The sequence below is a fragment of the Stylophora pistillata genome, chromosome 2, assembly GCF_964205215.1.
Source record: "Stylophora pistillata chromosome 2, jaStyPist1.2, whole genome shotgun sequence".
Classification (NCBI taxonomy): Eukaryota; Metazoa; Cnidaria; class Anthozoa; order Scleractinia; family Pocilloporidae; genus Stylophora; species Stylophora pistillata.
The window spans coordinates 51,073,497-51,091,345 of record NC_142520.1 but is presented as its reverse complement, the minus strand read 5'-3'; the positions used below and the strand labels follow the sequence as shown (position 1 = coordinate 51,091,345).

The 17,849-nt window shown below is 38.9% G+C and overlaps 1 protein-coding gene across 1 annotated transcript; it reads left to right on the top strand.

Annotated features, from left to right (window-relative positions):
* Positions 1-836: 836 nt before the first annotated feature.
* On the top strand, positions 837-17,840 carry LOC111328631 (signal transducing adapter molecule 2). The gene is made up of 19 exons (XM_022933108.2): positions 837-997; positions 1,075-1,159; positions 2,737-2,812; positions 4,171-4,266; positions 5,033-5,112; positions 6,878-6,938; positions 7,092-7,185; positions 8,345-8,382; positions 9,432-9,491; positions 10,459-10,559; positions 11,278-11,369; positions 11,908-11,970; positions 12,127-12,161; positions 12,726-12,813; positions 13,291-13,345; positions 13,631-13,693; positions 14,562-14,676; positions 14,885-14,992; positions 15,631-17,840. The coding sequence occupies exons 1-19, from the start codon at positions 955-957 to the stop codon at positions 16,003-16,005; spliced, it is 1,728 nt and encodes a 575-aa protein (XP_022788843.2). The 5' UTR covers positions 837-954; the 3' UTR covers positions 16,006-17,840.
* Positions 17,841-17,849: the final 9 nt, after the last annotated feature.

The following is a 17,849-nucleotide window of genomic DNA, read 5'->3' as shown; positions in this document are numbered from 1 at the left end:
TTCAAAGGATTGGTGCTAAGCTCCAGGAGTGAAAAGGTTGACAAATTTTCCCGCCAGTAACACAAAAAGAAAAATTCAATAATTGAAAAACTTTTTATTCTGTCATTTCTAAAATTTTCTAAATTTTCTTATTTCATGATCAGACCTTGTATTTTCAATCTTGTGCAGCAGTGAAGAAATGATACATTGGACAGATCATGACAGTGTTCGCAAAGTTTGAAAACAATTCTGCCTTGTTCGTTGTGAGGAATAATTTGTACAAACATATTGTTTCCTCATTGGGGTTTTTTGTCTCTGGCATGAAGAAATATATCCGCACAAGACAACCTTTGCTAGAGACGAGAATTAAATTTTATCTTCTACATCCTAACCGCTTTCTTGATGCTTAAATACAAAACATTCACACTCGCTATGAATAATAATTTTTAGCGCAATCTATAGCTAATTACATATGAAAAAAGGAGTGGTGCGTACTGGGAATAACGATCTAAACAAATATGACTAATTGCAATATGCAATGGCATATTGCAACACATATATTGTTGTGAGAAGAAATAAAAGTTGAACAAAGCAAATGAGTTAGTCAGTTGTTTTGATTTATTTCTGTAGGGCAGAGTCAACCTCTCCTGTCATCGGCTTTTCAGGACATGTTAGCTTGGGCTTTGCATTCAAATCCTTCCGAAAGTTTCTGTAAAGTTGCTTCAAATTGCTTTTCATCAGTCTTTTGCCAATATTCCTCTTTCAGCCACGCAAAGGGAGAATGGGTTGCCTGTGGCGCTCTGCAGCCTTGAGACGAAAGATACCAGTGGTCAGTGGTATACCGCATGACTAAGGCCGCAGTGACATCACAGTCAATAATATTTCTGGATGCTGTTGTAATTGCGAAGTTTTACCACGAATTGGACAAGAAGTTTATGCCTGATTTTACGTTTAAACAGTTATCGTAGCCACGTAATGCCGTTATTTTCTAGTTCTTCGCCCTTTGATCAGGATGTTGGTAAGATTCAACGCACTGTTGGTGCTTCTCTGGTCGAGTTTAACATAACGAATCTCGACTTATCTACCTCTTCACAGAGAAAGCTACAAGCGAACTCAACACAACAGATGACTGGCAACTTATTATGGAAATATGTGATCGTATTCCACGATCACCGAGTGGGTAAGGGGATGTTTTTCTTCCCAAATTTCTTTACTATAGTTTGTCGCCGATCTTTAATAAGTAAACTCTTGTGCGTCAAAACTATGTCGTCTGACTATAACTAAGTCATTCATTTGACATCCTGGCACGATTATGGGATTTCCGCATACAAAGATTAAAGTATTATATGGAATAGTCTTTCTAAAAAAGGTAAATACTTCAATTTGAAACCGTTACTACAGAGTTATTTACAGTCAAATGTTGAGTTGTACAGGCATAAACATGCGTTTATTAAATACGTTAATACCGGTATTTACATGTACGTGTTCATTGCTCCCGTCCTCACACCACTCATACTTAGGTACACTTCCTTATCATGTCTTTAGCAGCAAATGATATCATTTCGACATCATGATGATGTCATAGAGCTTTATAACTCATCACTTGCTGCTACAATTCTCAATAACATAAATCAATAAATAACGTAATTGATGTATTTAAATATTGAAGGCAAACAATTTCACCACCTTTACACCTATAGATTGTGGTACACCTGAGTATATAATTGGCTCAGCTTATGGCAAATAGATCGAGCAACAACAAAATCAGAAGTTCTGAGATTCAAAAGGACTGTTTTTTGTCCTTTGTTGTGACAGATGTTAAACATCTCCAATACACATGTACTTCTTGCCATGATTGTTTCCAAAGAATGTTTTAAATTTGATGTTGAGTTTTAGCAGAAATTCACATTGTGATTCAGGTTTTTTCCTGAAATTTTTTTTTAATGCTGTGGTTAGTCGCAGATGAAGTTTGATTTAGAAATGAATCTATTTTTTTATAAGAAAGAAATAAAACCCATTAAAAGATGTTTCGTATTGAAGTAAGCATAATTTTACTGAATCGATTTTCTGAAAAGTTGATTAAGGCAGGTGGTAAATTTTATGCAGGAGATGTTATTTCTAGGATAGAGTCTCAGAGCAAGAGAAAAAAATAAACCAGCATACAAAAATTGGAAATCAGGGACCACAATAGATCCTTCCTGTCTTCTTGCCTTTAGTTTCCATAAAGTTTAACAAATAGACAGTGGTTTAGCATGGTCTGTACACTTACAACAACAAATCTGTACACAATATTCACCATCACAGTGCTTAAAAAGTTGTGGAGTCACGAGTGCAGCCACAGGTAACACTTGGCATTGGAAGGGGATTACTTGTTTAGGCTGTTGACTATGTACAGGATGTTGCCCTGAACAGTGACAAACCATGTAAAATCAAACCTTTTAATCCAAATACCTTCATGAAGGCTTCAAGAAAACTTACCTTAAAATTTACAATGCTAAACACAGCAGTAAGACCATAAAATCAAGAAAAACTAAACGAAATAGAGAGGTTTTAACTCAGTGGCCTCGTGGCACCATTTGAAGATTCTGCCACCACACATGCAGGAAAACTTGAATGTCCGGTATGGGAACCTAGACAACGTCCATGCGTTGACCAGCTGCAACAGAGGGTGAGCAAAAAAGTGGAAAAGTTGCTAACTTGAGTCAAAATTTTGACATCTAATGTTAATCATCTCTCTTTTTCATTACTACCTCACAGACCTAAAGATGCATTGCGATCGATAATGAAGAGAATCAACCATAGGGTTCCCCATGTTGCTATGCAGGCCTTGACCGTAAGTAAAAACATCATGATTGCCTGCTAAATTGTTACAAGTGTATGTCAGTTTAAGCGACCCCAATATCCAGTCTTTGGAGTCTTTTTTTGTGAACCCCTTAACTCCCATCAGAGACCAAAATTGAACTTCTCCTTACGATATCAACACAAAATCAAGCAGTTAAATAATGAGAAGAAAGGAAAAGATCAATTAGAGGATTGTTAGGTGATTCAATACCAAATTCTCTGAACTAACATGGTAAGAATTGTATCGCAGACTGTAAGGTGAATTACTAAATGAGATCAGGGAGTAGAAGGGTTGACAATCCAAGATACTTTCACCCTGAAAGACTATATGAGAGGGTATTTAAATTGTAGTGCTGCATTGGTGGGGGCAGGGTTCAGCCAACTAGCCACAGACTAGGGGAAATCCAGTTTTGACTTGAGGTTTTTGACTTCTACAAGCCAGTTTGGTTAGCAAACAAACTGAAATTGTCGTAACATTTAAGAAGTCACTAGCCACTTGGCTAGTAAGTTGAAAAGTTAGTGTTGAGCCCTGGAGGGTGGGGGGGGGGGGGTATAACAAGATAAATTGGTTTTTAACCGAGTTGACAATATAAATCGACCACAGTTAAGAGTTTCTGAAGCTGGCATTTCAAGTGTTGGCCCTTTGCCAGAGCGAATATTTAGGTAACCAGCTGGACAAACACAGATGAGGTATATGTATTCGTTTCCCAACAAAGGACAATAAATGAATAAAGGGAGTAAGTGTCTTAAGAAACTGTAGTGCTGCATTGGTGGGGGTAACAAGGTAATTTGGTTTTAGCAACTAAGTTGAAATTGTAAATTGGTCACAGTAAAGAGTTTAAAAGCTGATGTTTCCAGCACTAGCCCTTCGTCTGCTCTTGAAACATCAGCTTTTTTAACTCTTTATGGTGGCCAATTTCATAATTTCAACTTAACGGTAATTGATAAAACCAAAAGACAATAAATTATTTTAATGGGGAAAAACCATGATATAGTTTTTTTCAGATAACAGCAAATCTTTTCATGGCTTTCTTAATAATTATATATTCTTACTGGTTTATGCAGAGGTAGATATTTTAATTAAGAGAATGAGGCATGTCATGTTGGGGAACCAAATATTCACCGATTCTTATCAGCCTAAAAACCAAGTCAATAAGAATCTTGTCAGAATTATTACAGCTGGTATCATTGTTTTTTTCCTCTTTCAGCTGGCTACTCACTCAGTCAGCCACACTGTTTTTCTCTTTTTATGAGTCTGGCTTGTGTCATTGTGTACAGCCCTTGTATAGATCTGAAAGTTTCAGAAAGTGTTTTTCATTTCATTCATTTTTTTTCTACCTTACATTGTAGCTTTTGTCAGCTTGTGTGAATAACTGCGATAAAGTATTCCACTTGGAGATTTGTTCAAGAGATTTCGTCAGTGAAGCAAAAAATATAATTTCCAGGGTAAGTTGTGAAACCCAAACAGGTAAAGCAGTACTGTCCAAATGCAAAAATGGATTCTAAACTGCAATGATTGTACAATCTGTTCTTGTTTGCCTTCTTTCAAGCCACATTTTTTAATGAAAGTACACGAATTGCATGTCTGTTAATGACCACAACATTATGCCACATGATGACAAGGCTTCCTATAAACCTCAAGTTGTTAATAATTAATACATGTATTAAAAAAAATATATATTTTTTGCCATTATATAATAATTAATTCTTATCTGACAGGCAGTATGGGGAGAGTTTAAATTACAGTCATTTACAGCTGTTAAAAGTAATTGTCACAATAATAATTGTCAATAATAATGATAATAATAATTGTCACTAATTGTCACAATAATAATAATTGTCACTGCTAATTGCTGTTGCAAAGTACAGCAACGACGCAGCTCAACAAGGTCGAACCGAAAGCTTACAATTGCGCCTCTGGCAGCCGCTATACGGTCTATGTGTTACCTTGGAGCACAGCTTGCGGCCAGCTGGAATCAGCTGTATGTTGGTTTTTGGTGAGAGAGGAAAACCCAGTGAAAAACCGTCAAAGCAGAGAAGAGAACCAACACAAACTCAACCCACTTATGGTGACAGGTCCGAGAATCGAACCCAGGCCACATTGGTGGGTGGCGAGTGCTCCCACCACTACGCCATCCCTGCTTCCCTAAAAGTGGTTTAGCATTTGATTTGTCACCTTTTGTCTTATTTTACTGTCATTATACCTGTACAGGGACATCCCAAAGTAACTGAAAAATTGAAGAGGCTAATTAAGGAATGGGCAGTTAGCTTCAAAGATGACCCACAATTAAGGTATTTTAATTAACCCTTTATACCATAACATAAGTATGTATATTCTCCATACTGTTCTCTATACATTTCCTAAGGTGCTAACAAGGAGAATTTGTTTAACAATCAGGTGGAGCTTTAGGTGTTGATCATTTTCTTTATTCTCGTGACCTTTAAGTGTGATTCAGGAGTGTTATTGTAAGGAAAATTTAGATTCCAGTCACTCCTAGATGTGGAAGGCATGGTGGTTTATCAGTTAGTGTGTTGAAATCCTGGTGGAGATGTCCCAGTTTAACTCTTTACCCCGTAACATCAGTATGCATATTCTCCATACTATCCACTGCACATTTCCTAAAGTTACTGGCAAAGAGAATTTGTTTACTAATCAAGAGCTGCTTTAGTTGGTGATCATTTGCTTTATTCTTATGACTTTAATGTTTGATTGAGGGGCAATCTTGTAAGGAGAAATTAGATGCTGGTCACTCTTAAGGTTAAACAGTTCAAATCTGACTGGTTCATAAGGTTGTGTTCTTCGTTAAAACACCGAACCCTCTCACTCTTAATATCTAATATCTAATCATGGTCAAATCTTTCCTCTCGCTGCTACACATTTCCTTGTAAGTTAGTTACACAAATTTGGTTTTAGATTGATACAACAACTTCTACTTGATAAGTTTGAGTAATCTTACCACCTGTTTGCTAGATGATGTAAGGATATTCAGGACTCGACACTAACGGTAGCCCAATAGCCACAGACCAGTAGAAATTCAGTTTTGGCTAGTGGTTTTCAGTTTCCACCAGCCAGTTTAGCTAGTGAACAAGCTAACATTGTCATAGTATCTAAGAAGTCACCAGCCACCTTGCTAGGTAGTTGAAAAGTTAGTGTCGAGCCCTGATATTGCAGGGAGTTATAGGGTAAATGCCCTCTGTGTCCTCCCCCCCCCCCCTCCTCCCCCACCACTGCATCATTGAGTGTGAATAGGTACCTGGAAAAAATGTCGGGGATAAACTGCAATGTAATAGCATTCCATCCTGGGGGATTAGGTGGATAGATGGGACACTAGATTGCAGATCTTATTCTTCACTTTCAAGTATTCTCTTATTCTTCACTTTCAACTTGAAGTGGACTCATACATTTTAAGGCTCTTTTTGCAATAGAGATGTTGTGGATCAACTGTTGTTATCTAGCAACTCGTGTAACTTGTGCCTAGCTTTTAAGAACCAGACACAGTTGATTTTTGAGACAGGAGTTGTTAGGGGCCCAGTGATTATTCTAATAGTACAGCTGTGTTTTTGTTATGTAGTGTGGTTAATCTGAAACTCCACAACAAGACCAATTTGTGCCAGAGGACCTATGTTTCCTAAATCTAAATGTCTAATTGGCAAAGGGCAATACAGCCCATCTTTCAGCAGATAAGGTCACCCACCCATCCCACCCCAGGGGAGGACATCCACCACACACTAATCTCCTGAATAGAAAATTAACCTCTCCTATCCCTAACCCTACAGGAGATGGGGCCTATATAAAATTGGCTCATATCTCTAAATGGGGGCTGCACGGTGTAGTGTAATTTTGGGCAATGAGTGCGCAACAGTTTCTGGATGAAAATTATAGCTGCTATCTTTGATTTGAAGGTTGGGGAGAGCATGAGATTTGTACCGAGGGGGGCGACTGACAGTAAAAAGAAATGGAGGGGGGAGATGATGGGGCAATGAAAGGTTGAGACTTCTGAAAACTTTTGTTAAAATATAACATTTTGGTTACAAATGCTCTCTGTTACAATTTCAGTTTAATACCATCACTTTACAAAGAACTTAAAGCTGAAGGGGTTGAGTTTTCTGATAGCAGAGTAAGTTTATTTGAAGTGTTTGGAAATTTTTTAAATTTTGATTTATTTGCCAGATATTATCTCTGTTTTGTTAGGAAGTCTTTTTTTTTTTTTCTATCAAGTATTAGCATAAAGTACATTAAAATAGTTATATTTATATATAAATTGTTGTAGGATTCAAGTTCAAGCTCAGCAAGTTTTTCAACACATCCATCGGCATCATCATCAACTGCCTCCCCTCAGCAAGAGGATGAAGATTTAGCAAAAGGTTTGCATTCATGTGCAGTTGATAGTAATTTATAGTGCTGTTATGCTCTAATAACTTTGTATGTTTATTAATAGGTTGATCTATTCAAAGCTTCAACACCCCCACCCATCCCCCCACCCTACCCTGGCAACCCCCTGAGCTCTTGAACTTTTAACAATTTATTCATTTAAATTCCTGCCCTCTCGACAATAATTACATTAACATGCCCCATCCAGGAATGATTTTTTATGGAATGATCCTTTGTGTGATCATTATGAATCATTTAGTATTTAGCAAAGCCACATACAATGGAACCTCTCCAAAATGGCTACCATGATAACAGAAGAAAGTGGCTGTAGTGAAGAGGTGGCTGTTGTCAAGAAGTTTTAACCCTTTGGCTCCCAGAAGTGATCAACATGTAACTTCTCTCTATAATATTCATACACGATCCAGCAAACAGGTAATGAGAATCCACAGGCTCATCAGTAAGAAGTTGATACCTTGATTGAACACCAAATTCTTGTAACCAATTTACAAGGAAACGTGTATCAGCTAGAGGGGAGAATTCACAATCAGATCTTGAGAGTTAAAGGGTTAATGAGTGTATGGACAGTTCTTTGACACTGAAAAAAGTGGTCTTCATGGAGAGGTGGCTGTAAGCAGAGGTTCAACTGTATTAGTATTTGGCGCCTGTTAGAGAAACCCTTGTCCTGCATTGCTAATAATGAGTAATAGGGCCTGCTCACAGAGAGCTTGTTAAAAATCTGTACATGACTACATATAAATGTCAGGGATAAATGTTTACATTGCTGCTAACTGTAAATATTAAATACCCCCAATGCCGGCAACACTGCTTTTTGACAGTGTGCCATAAAAGTGTTCAGTGGGTTATTAAGGACTTCTTGTTTCCGTTTATTGGCAAGTTCATAGTTATCATGTTGGGTTGTTTGCAAGTAGTTTTGGTCCAGTAATATGACCATTGTAGTAGTTTTTTTTCTTTGAATGCGCGTGAAGTAATGTTCAATTTTTGCCCCTTTTACTCTTAAATCTCAGTATCATTTCTTCCCACTTTTGGCAGAACAACTTCTCGCAGTATTAGCTCTGAGAATATTCAAGTATTCAGGCAAAAAGTTGTATCATAGACGTGTAAATACAACTTACAATAAATAATTTTTTACAGCAATTGAGTTGTCCCTTCAAGAAGCAGAAGCAGGCAAGGTACAGTTTAAAACATCTTGAATTTCTAACGTTGTTGAGATTGGAAATAGTTTGAAATTATGTTAACTTTATTACAGTTATCTGTGTATTTCCCAAGTTGCTCAGCAATATTTTTGGTTAAAGATCAGTTCTAGTATTTTTTAGGTAAATTGAAACTATTCTAGCATCAAACTAACGCGCTAATAAACACTGTTGTTACAGTCAAACTAAGTGAATTGATTATTTGATTATTGAACCCGCTAGCCGTTTCACGAATGCAATAATGAATTGATTATTTGAATATTGAACCCGATAACCGTATGCGTTTTGAAAAGGCGCGGTTCGTTGTTGAGATTAGAAGCCCATTTCTAAAGTCCAATAAGATTGTTCTATTTGACGAGGAATCCTGAAAATGAACAAACTGCATTGTAAAAACACTGCGAAAACAGTCGATCGCAAATATTAACGAAATAAAAAAAGTCTTGGGATGGCTTCGCCCGTAAACTATTTTTTTCGACCATGAATACACACAAGAATTTCTATAAGTTCGTCAAGATGTAAATATGCGAAAAAAGCTCTCAATAACATTCCATTATACAACATTTACAAGAAGTTCTACACAACACTCAAACTCACCTTTCCCCCCATATCTGATGCCATGTTGAAATAGTTTCGATCCATCATCACGTATTCGCATAATCCAATCAAAAATGGACTTCTGATTTGGACAATGATCCGCGCCTTTTCAAAACGAATACGGCTAGCGGGTTCAATATTCAAATAATCAACCCATTATTGTATTCTTGAAACGGTTAGCGGGTTGCATGTTGAAATATTCAATTTGTTATTGCGCTCCTGAAACGGTTAGCGGGTTTAATATTCAAATAATCAAATCATTAATGTAATCCTAAGGGTACGCTTCACTTAGTTTGACTGAAGGTTAGCTTGCAGCTTCTATCTGTACTTAAGGCTCACAACTATACTAAGTCTTCCTTGAAAAGTTTGACGAGATATGATTCAATTTATTAATTAATGATTTTTTTTTTCAATATACTTCTTTTTTTCTGCAGCCCAAAGTGTCTAGTTTGTATCCAAGCTTTACTGCACTTGCACCAGCGCCTTCAAGAAGGGTTAGTATCTTTCAATCCCCCAACCCCCCCTCCCCTCTGATGTTCAGTGGCTGCCTAATACTATATTACAATGTCTTTTTCGGAATAACAGGGTACCCAACTTGTTTTCTAAGTTAGAATAATTTGATAAACGGGAATCTCGTGGTGTTCATGTCGTTACCGCGTGAGCACACGTGTGTACTTGTTGTATGTCACGCGCTCTACCCGTGCTGACGTGGTTTTCAGGGCTTAGCCAGTTGACCCGTCCGAGTTGTTAGCATTGAGTTTCTCCTTAAAATATCAACCCCTAACTAACGCACAGGGATCACGAGACCACATGAAATGATCATTTACTTAAGAAGTTCTCAATTGTTTTACAAATTCTCCTAGTCAGCGCCTCAGGAAATGTATAGAGAACAGTATGGAGAATATGCATACTGATGTCTGGGTGTAAAAGGTTGAAGGAAATTGGAATGAGTAGTAAATTAAAATATTGGCTAAATATCAGAAGAATATCAAACAGCAAAAATTCAGAATTTTCGCTTTCAGTTGTCTGTTTATTTATTGAGTAAAAACATTGTTATTGACGGTGTCTAACGAGTTTCTGCTTGATTTTCTGCTAGGTTAGGTTCTTGAAATAGGAAATGAAGAGATTTACAATTACTGTTTTCTTTTTCTTTTTTCTTTTAATTCAGTTGTTGTCGCAAACATCTCGTCTGAAGTCAAATCGAAGAGTGTGGAGGATCTGAAAATTAATTTTATTTGAAAGTGTATTTTACAATTTCTCGAAGTTATTCGTTTAAACGTGCCAAATATCTTTTCTTTTGCTGATTGTGTCGCTGCTCTTCTAAATTGAATTTTCAACTCTCAAAAAGTTAAAGGATTAAAAAAAAAAAGTACCTAAAATCGTAAGTCCTAGCATTTGCTTTCACGTGACAGTAACGATTGACATGTGACAGTAACGATAGCGTGACTTGTCTTCCGACAGGTCGAGACGAAACAAGTGAGAGCGTTGTACGATTTTGAAGCAGTTGAGGACAATGAGCTTACGTTCAAGGCAGGAGAGATTATCTCTGTTCTTGATGACAGGTATGCTATTTGAAAAAGAAAGGTTTGTTCTGCTTTTTTTATGGGAGGAAAATGTTATGCATTGGTCTCGACCACACATACCAAATTAATGCTAAAGACCTCATTTGATCTTCACGCAGAAACTACTTTCAAAATTGCTGATATTTACAAATTGCAGCTCGCTTATGGGAGGTGATGAAGCTAGTTTAAAGCCTTGACCAGCGATCGGCTCAGATTTGTTCCCAGCTTGTAAAACATTTATGAAATTTTTCTTTACGAAGCTGCGTTGATTAAAGAACATTTGAGCCTTCAACACTCTCATTCCCCCAAGAGACAAATGATGTGTAAACTGTGAAGGTGTAGTCTGATCGTCCGGGTGAGTGTAGTCCTGAGAAGGACTGTTGTCGGTGGCAGTGACTGACGTTTCGACAACCTGTGCGGAAGTCATCATCAGAGTCAAGTGAGTGATTGTTGTCAGTAGATTGTTGTCAGTGATTGTTGTTCTACTGACAACAATCACTCACTTGACTCTGATGATGACTTCCGCACAGGTTGTCGAAACGTCAGTCACTGCCACCGACAACAGTCCTTCTCAGGACTACACTCACCCGGACGATCAGACTACACCTTCACATGTTACCCCCGGGTTCAAACCATTTACTGATGTGTAAACTATAGGTCCCATTTGTTTGAAAAATTGAAGCTTCAATATAGCCTTGAGAATCTATTTTTTTCATAGTGATGTCAACTGGTGGAAGGGAGAAACACATCGTGGAGTTGGACTTTTCCCTTCAAATTTTGTAACATCGGACTTGTCTGAACCCGAGAGTCGTAAGTATTTATACTCTACTGTGTATATTCAATTCCTCATCTTGCAGTCCATGTTTTCTCCCTTCTCATCCTACCCCTGGGGTATCTCTATCTCGCCTAAGCGAGAGGGGGGGGGGGGGTAGGAATTTGACTCGACCTTGGGAAGAGGTTAGTCCAGTCTTGGATCCCTATATGTGCATATGTGCTGTGTTTAAGAACAAGGCGTTTCGTTTTCTATCGAAAAGCAACAAAAACGCGCCTTCCTTTAAAAAATCTTACATTTGCTGTGGGTGAGGTAAAATTTCGCTCTGTGTAAGAAACTGTACCTATATATGAACTTCGAACTACAGTCTTCGTCTTACCCGGTTGCCTTGGCATAAAGCGTATAAGAGGATTGCTTCCTCTCTTGAATGGGATTCCAGACCGAAGCATTTTGTCGGCTTTACCTGGACGATTCATTTCGGGGTCCCCAACCATATTCCAAGATGGGGAGAGAATGTGCTCGTCTCCCACGTCGGCTCAATGTTTGTTTGTTTGTTTGTTTGTTTTTTAACATTAGCCAAGATAGACAAGAAAAAAGTCCGGTGGGCTGATGAACCAAGACATCAAGCGGACACAGAAGGTAATAATAAAGTTTACATCAACGTTTGTGCGCCCAGAAATAAATTTTTCTTAATTTTTTTATTATTATGCTGCCTTGTTTGCTTTTTCTACTACACTGTACTAATAAATTTACATATGCAGCATCCAGAATTAAAACTCTTACTCTGCTTTTTAGCGTCTTCAGTCCCGGTCAAAACAGAGATCAGTGAGGTAAGAATAGAACCAAGAATATAAACACCAGAAACGACGACGATAATAACTTCATTTCTTTTTTGAATTGTTTTCAATGTCTATTCGAGTTTCCAGATGGGGTTTGAACCCACGACCCTCCGTGATCTAGTCGGATGCTCTAACCACTGAGCTACAAGAGACTCTATGGTGAGCAAGGGTCAATTAGTGGGTATTGACTGGAACCGCATCACGCGCTAGCTGATGTTTGGCTGTGTAGCCGCGTGATGCGGTTCCAGTCAATACCCACTAATTGACCCTTGCTCACCATAGAGTCTCCTGTAGCTCAGTGGTTAGAGCATCCGACTAGATCACGGAGGGTCGTGGGTTCAAACCCCATCTGGAAACTCGATTTTTAAAAATTGTTTATTTTCATCTTTATAATGTCTATTCGAACCTCTTTATTGACGAGGTTATGTGAATTAAGCAGCGAAGTGAACGTAATTCCTACTAATTCTTGAATTTTTGTTCGTGTTGAATAAAGGGTTTCTCTGCGATGATCACAAGATTTTATTGGGTAATCAATCGCGTGTTATTTATCTGTAGGAAAAGATCGACCTGTGCACGAACATGCTGAAAGGAGCTAATATTGAAGGCGAAGATGAAGAGGAAGATACAATACAAGACATGGAGGGTTTGTTCAAGTTATTGTCCTAATTTTGCGGTATAGAGCAACAAAATAGCTTCCGTGGTACTAGATAAAAAGGCCATGGTGTTTGACAGTCGCAAAATGGAGTCGAATCAAAGTCCACTGGATGTAATTTGCACGTGAGGCATAACGTATCCTCGCAGTGTACAGGAACCTCATTACGGGTGAAGCTCGTGTAGCGGGAACTTTATCACGTGTGAAACTCGTATGGCGGGAACCTTATCACGTGTGAAACTCGTGTAGTGGGTATAAGGTTCATCTAGCCAACGAGTTCTCTGATGCTCAGTTGATAGAGAATCTGAATGTGAAATCCAAAAGTCTGTAGTTCGAATTCTCGTGGTACACTCGGATTTTATTCCTTGACCCTCGCTGTTTAGAACTGTCTTGCAGTTTTTCATTACAACTTCATTAAATTGCCAGAGCATTTCATGACTTTTGGGATGTTTATTTTTTCTCTCACAGGTGAGTGTAACCGCATGGAACCACTTGTCACAGAAAAGATCGATGAGAGCGAGAGGTAAATTAGAATCATTCAAATATTTCACTCCCAAGATCTCATGAATTAGTTATCTTTACTGTCTGCCATAAAATTCTCATGATTTTAGATCGGAGAGCCTGTTATTGGATCATATTATAATTCGCTAATTGGTATCTTGTCTGTATTCTCGTCACTCTTCTGCTTGATTTTATATTGATATTGTAAGGAGAAATTCTGTCTTGGTCACTCGTAGGAGTCAAGGGGTTAACTCATGGGAATCATTTTGAGCGGATGTTGACTATTTGTTGTTACTTTTTCTGTCAGAAAACGCCAGGAATTATCTGCAATGAACGAACAGTATCTGCAAGCTCTGAGCTTGTACCAGAGGTAGGTGGCACAATTTCTCTCGCGATACAGTTGCGCTTGCTTGATGCTCATAGACTCGATATCAGTCAATAATTGTACTGAAGAGAGTAGCAAGCTGGCGGACTACCTCACCAATGCTAGCCAATCAAAGGCTAGGAAAATCTCGTCAGTCAGCTGGTTGCCCCGGTTCACCTGAAAACAAAAAAAAGCGATGAAATTAAATTCAGGGCGATGTGTCAATTAGACGCCAATTCTGACATAAAGTCTGAGTTTCTCGCTTGTAGGTTCAAATTCAATTTGAAATCACACATGTATTCAAGTACTCCTGAGTTGTTCTCCCGTCAGTGGTAGTATTATTAGAGAGATTTAGCACCGGGTTTACGAGAAACAGCAAACGTCAGCTTACCCTTTCACGTTACATGTAAAATAGCGTAAACCTTCCAGCTTTAGCTTTGCGTGAGATCACGTCTTGGTGTATTTGAAGGCGCCCTGGTATGACTTACAAGGAGTAGTTTTGGTGGCCTTTTTCCAACAATTAATTTCTATTCTGTGAGAGAAAAAGCGAAGAAAATCTTGCGTACACGGCGAACGCGAAAGAGGTTACTTTCACGTAGAAACGGCAAAGCGCAACCGGCAAACGTGAAAAAATGGCGGGAAAAAGAAGGTAAGAAGGTTACGTGGTCACTCTTGCCGTTCATTCACGTAAACGCGGTGCTTAATCTCTCTCTTACTTAAAATCTGGCGTGGATAACCAAGCACTTTCAAGAAGTTTTGTTTTAGTTTTGATTATTGCGGTACTTAAAGCAAGGGGAATTCCCCTTCATTCATGTGCGGCTTGTACCAAGGTCACACAGAAACATGTCACTTACATCTACCTGTTATTTTTCAGGTTAATGAAAGAGCCTTTACCAGTTCCCACTCTTCCGTATGGATATGGAGCCAGTCCCCAGGCCTCCATGAGCATGTATCAGGTGCCAGGTTCCGCAGGACAACAATATCCTCAAGTAAGGAGCTCAAAACGTTTGCAAAGTTTACACGAAAGTGTTGGCAGATAGTGCCGTTTTTGTTATTCATCTCAGAACTTGTTAAGGGGCTAAATTTTAACTGCAGGTTACTATATGCCCTTAAAAGGAATTCATAAAGGAAATGACACGGTTGATATAGTAAAGGACGTTGTTTAAACTTTTAAAATTGCTCTTTACTCGTTTCCAGGCTCCCCAGCTTTATGCTCCACATCCTGCAGGCTATCCCCAAGTTTCCCCTCCTACATCACTTCAGTACATGGGCGAACCTGGCACTGTAATGGGATCATCTGGCGTGGTGAGTGGTTTTCTATCTATTAATTATGTCGCTTACTGGTCGCTCGTCGCTTTGTTGATACTGAGTAGGGCAGGAAATGTTTGTGGTATCTGTAAGGTGTTGTATTAAAAGCTCTCAGAGCGAGATGAAGTTTTGAAGCCGTGCATTTAAAAGTGAAATTTATGAAGTATAAACAGTGTATCGAAACGATATTAAAGGTTTGATTGATGGGCATAAAGAGGTTGCGAGTGGAACGCGAACGGGTGCTGGAAGAGTACCTGCGGATCGCGAGCGAAGCACGAATAGATTGCAGACGGGCAGCTAATGAGTATTGCAAATTGGTTTTGGACGATGAGTTCAATGTGTTGCTGGTTGGACTTTTTCGGGTTGGCAGATGAGGAAGCGGAGTTGTTGTGGTAGGGGCGCAACCGGGTTACTGGCACGGTGCTGACGACTTGTGGGCTGCGTTCTTGTCCCTGTTGCCCATCGATCACTGTCGCTTTGTGCATTGGCAAGATCGTTGTTTATCTTAGGTATGAGAGTAAGATACAGATGCTATACTAGACAAAATTGATAGAACCGAAACTGAGTTCTTCAGTGTAGATTCAGAGATGCATTCACGGCTGATTGACTCTAAACCATTCTTTTTTTCTTTGTAGAGCACGGCCTATTCCAGTCAAGGTCCTGTGCAACCCTATGCGGGCCACGTGCTTAACCACGCTACCTCAGCGCCCTATCAACGCACACAGCCCACCCAGGCTCATCGTGCCTCTCCCCAGGCGCCAATGCAGCCACCGAGCAACGTTCAACAAACGTTCCCAAGCCAACAGCAGGTTCAAGCCCCACCGATTTCCTATCAACAGCAGCAGCACCTTCCCTACCAACAGGGGTTCCCTGCGGCACCTCCCGAGTATACATCCCATAGTGCACCACAGGATTACTATGCCCAGTCCTTAACGCAACCTAGCGCAACAGGTTACCCAAGTTTTCCCGCACAGCCACAGATGGTTTATTCGCAGCAACCGCTGATCTGATAGTGACAGTGCTGATAGTCTCATCCTGATATCTTTTTTAGCGTTTAAAATTTGCTGATTTAAAGCAGCGATAAAGTACGCCTTATTTCGGGCGGAGTCGATCGTGTACAACGATTCTTCTCCTTAAAATGAATGGATTAATTTTACTTAATTTGATGAAGCGAAAGTTAGGAAAAATGGGGTCTAAAATGTTTGATATCAAGCATTCCACAATGAGAACGGGTAAACTGTGGAGGAGCGTGGGTTCCAATTATCTTCACAGCAAATTAGAGAACGAGAAGGAAATCATTTCTCTGAATTGTTTAGTAGGGTTTGTTCTTCCTTGCCTCTCCACTGATATATCGGGAGTTCGCGAAGGTATAAAGACATTTATTTCTTGTTGTAATCATTTCTAAACAAGTACAAAGTAGAAGAGGTTATTTCTTATAAAATGTTCTTAACGATAACGGTAATAGTAAGTAAAATCAACTTGTACAAAACGATAGACAATACCACTTGAAAGTAGAGCGAAGTACATGTAGCTGTAATTGGAACGGTTTTGCAGTAGGTTTTACTTACAGACACAACTTGTGATCGCATGACGAACAGTGCTAAGAGAATAGACTGCACAATAATTACAATTGTTACACAAAATCAAAAGTTCGATTTAATTTGCTCAGAACAGTAAGCAACTCACATGAAAGTACTGCTCGTACTACATTTTATTTGTACGGTTACAGAAATTTATACTCCCATTTTAAAATTAGGATAACCTTGTACAGCTTGCACAGCGTAATAGAAAGTAGCACAAACTGATACTTAGCTTAAATGTATTTAAAGGGCAGCGTCACGGTTGACGTATGCGCATTGCGCCACTAAAATATTGAAAAAATTGACAAAGTTTTATCAAATCCGTCGCGAATTCGAAACATAGATTTATATCGCGGTAAATCGAAGCCACCCCTGGTCGAACCGTCGAACAAGGTCGTTATTAAGTGAAGCAAACATCCGTTCTTCATTTTTGTTACCATTTTTGTACCATTCATCTCTGGTGTTTGTGGCCCTTGAATACGGTTTGTTCGTTTGCTATGATGTCTAGCAGTGGTGGCCGTAGAGCGGGCAGTGGGCGCAGACGACTCAGCACTTCGCAAAAGATACCCGATTTTCCAACAAATCAGCCAAATGCAGCATTAGTTAATCCATCCTACAATAATTTCAAGTCAAATCACCTACAAAGGAAACTCGAACGAAGCGAACCTACCGGAGTGGAATCTATTCCAGTTTCTGTGTCCATAACTTAAAAAAACTAAACCAGTAGAACATATGTTATAAATGTAATAGAAGAAAATGAATCAGCCCAAGAATGAGAGTATTTGAAGGCAAATTAGCAGGTATTTTGCCAACATATTGAAGACACTTAACAAACTCAAGATGGCGGACAGCTTGAAAATGTGTCGAAATTTAAGCGTAGTGTTGCGCATGCCCCACCGTGACACTGCTCCTTTAAGTACTCGCACACTTGGGTTTTATCCTTACTCTTAAAAGTTAGATTTATTCTGTGAACCTAAACAGATATCGCTGGTAAATGAAGGTAAATAGAGCTTCAACAAAGCCTCTAAGACATTTTGGTCTTAGATTCGAATTCAATGTTTTTATTTACCAGTTAAGTTAACCGAAGTTCGCTCCTTTGTTTTACTCTTACTGGAAATATCTTTCGAAATGTTTGCTCATTATTTGAATATTGAAATTATGAGTAAGTAGTGGTAATTAGACCGGGCTAAGTAGACTGAACGTGGGTAATTTATTAATATGGTCCTATCAGAAATAAAGGAGAAAGTTGCAATTGCTAGTAAAAAGCTGTCAGA

Coding starts and splice junctions, on each gene's coding strand:
- LOC111328631 (XM_022933108.2), top strand. CDS start 955: ATGCCGTTATTTTCTAGTTCTTCGCCCTTTGATCAGGATGTTG. Junction 6,939..7,091: donor TTGAGTTTTCTGATAGCAGA/GTAAGTTTATTT, acceptor AAATTGTTGTAG/GATTCAAGTTCAAGCTCAGC. Junction 11,971..12,126: donor ACATCAAGCGGACACAGAAG/GTAATAATAAAG, acceptor TCTGCTTTTTAG/CGTCTTCAGTCCCGGTCAAA.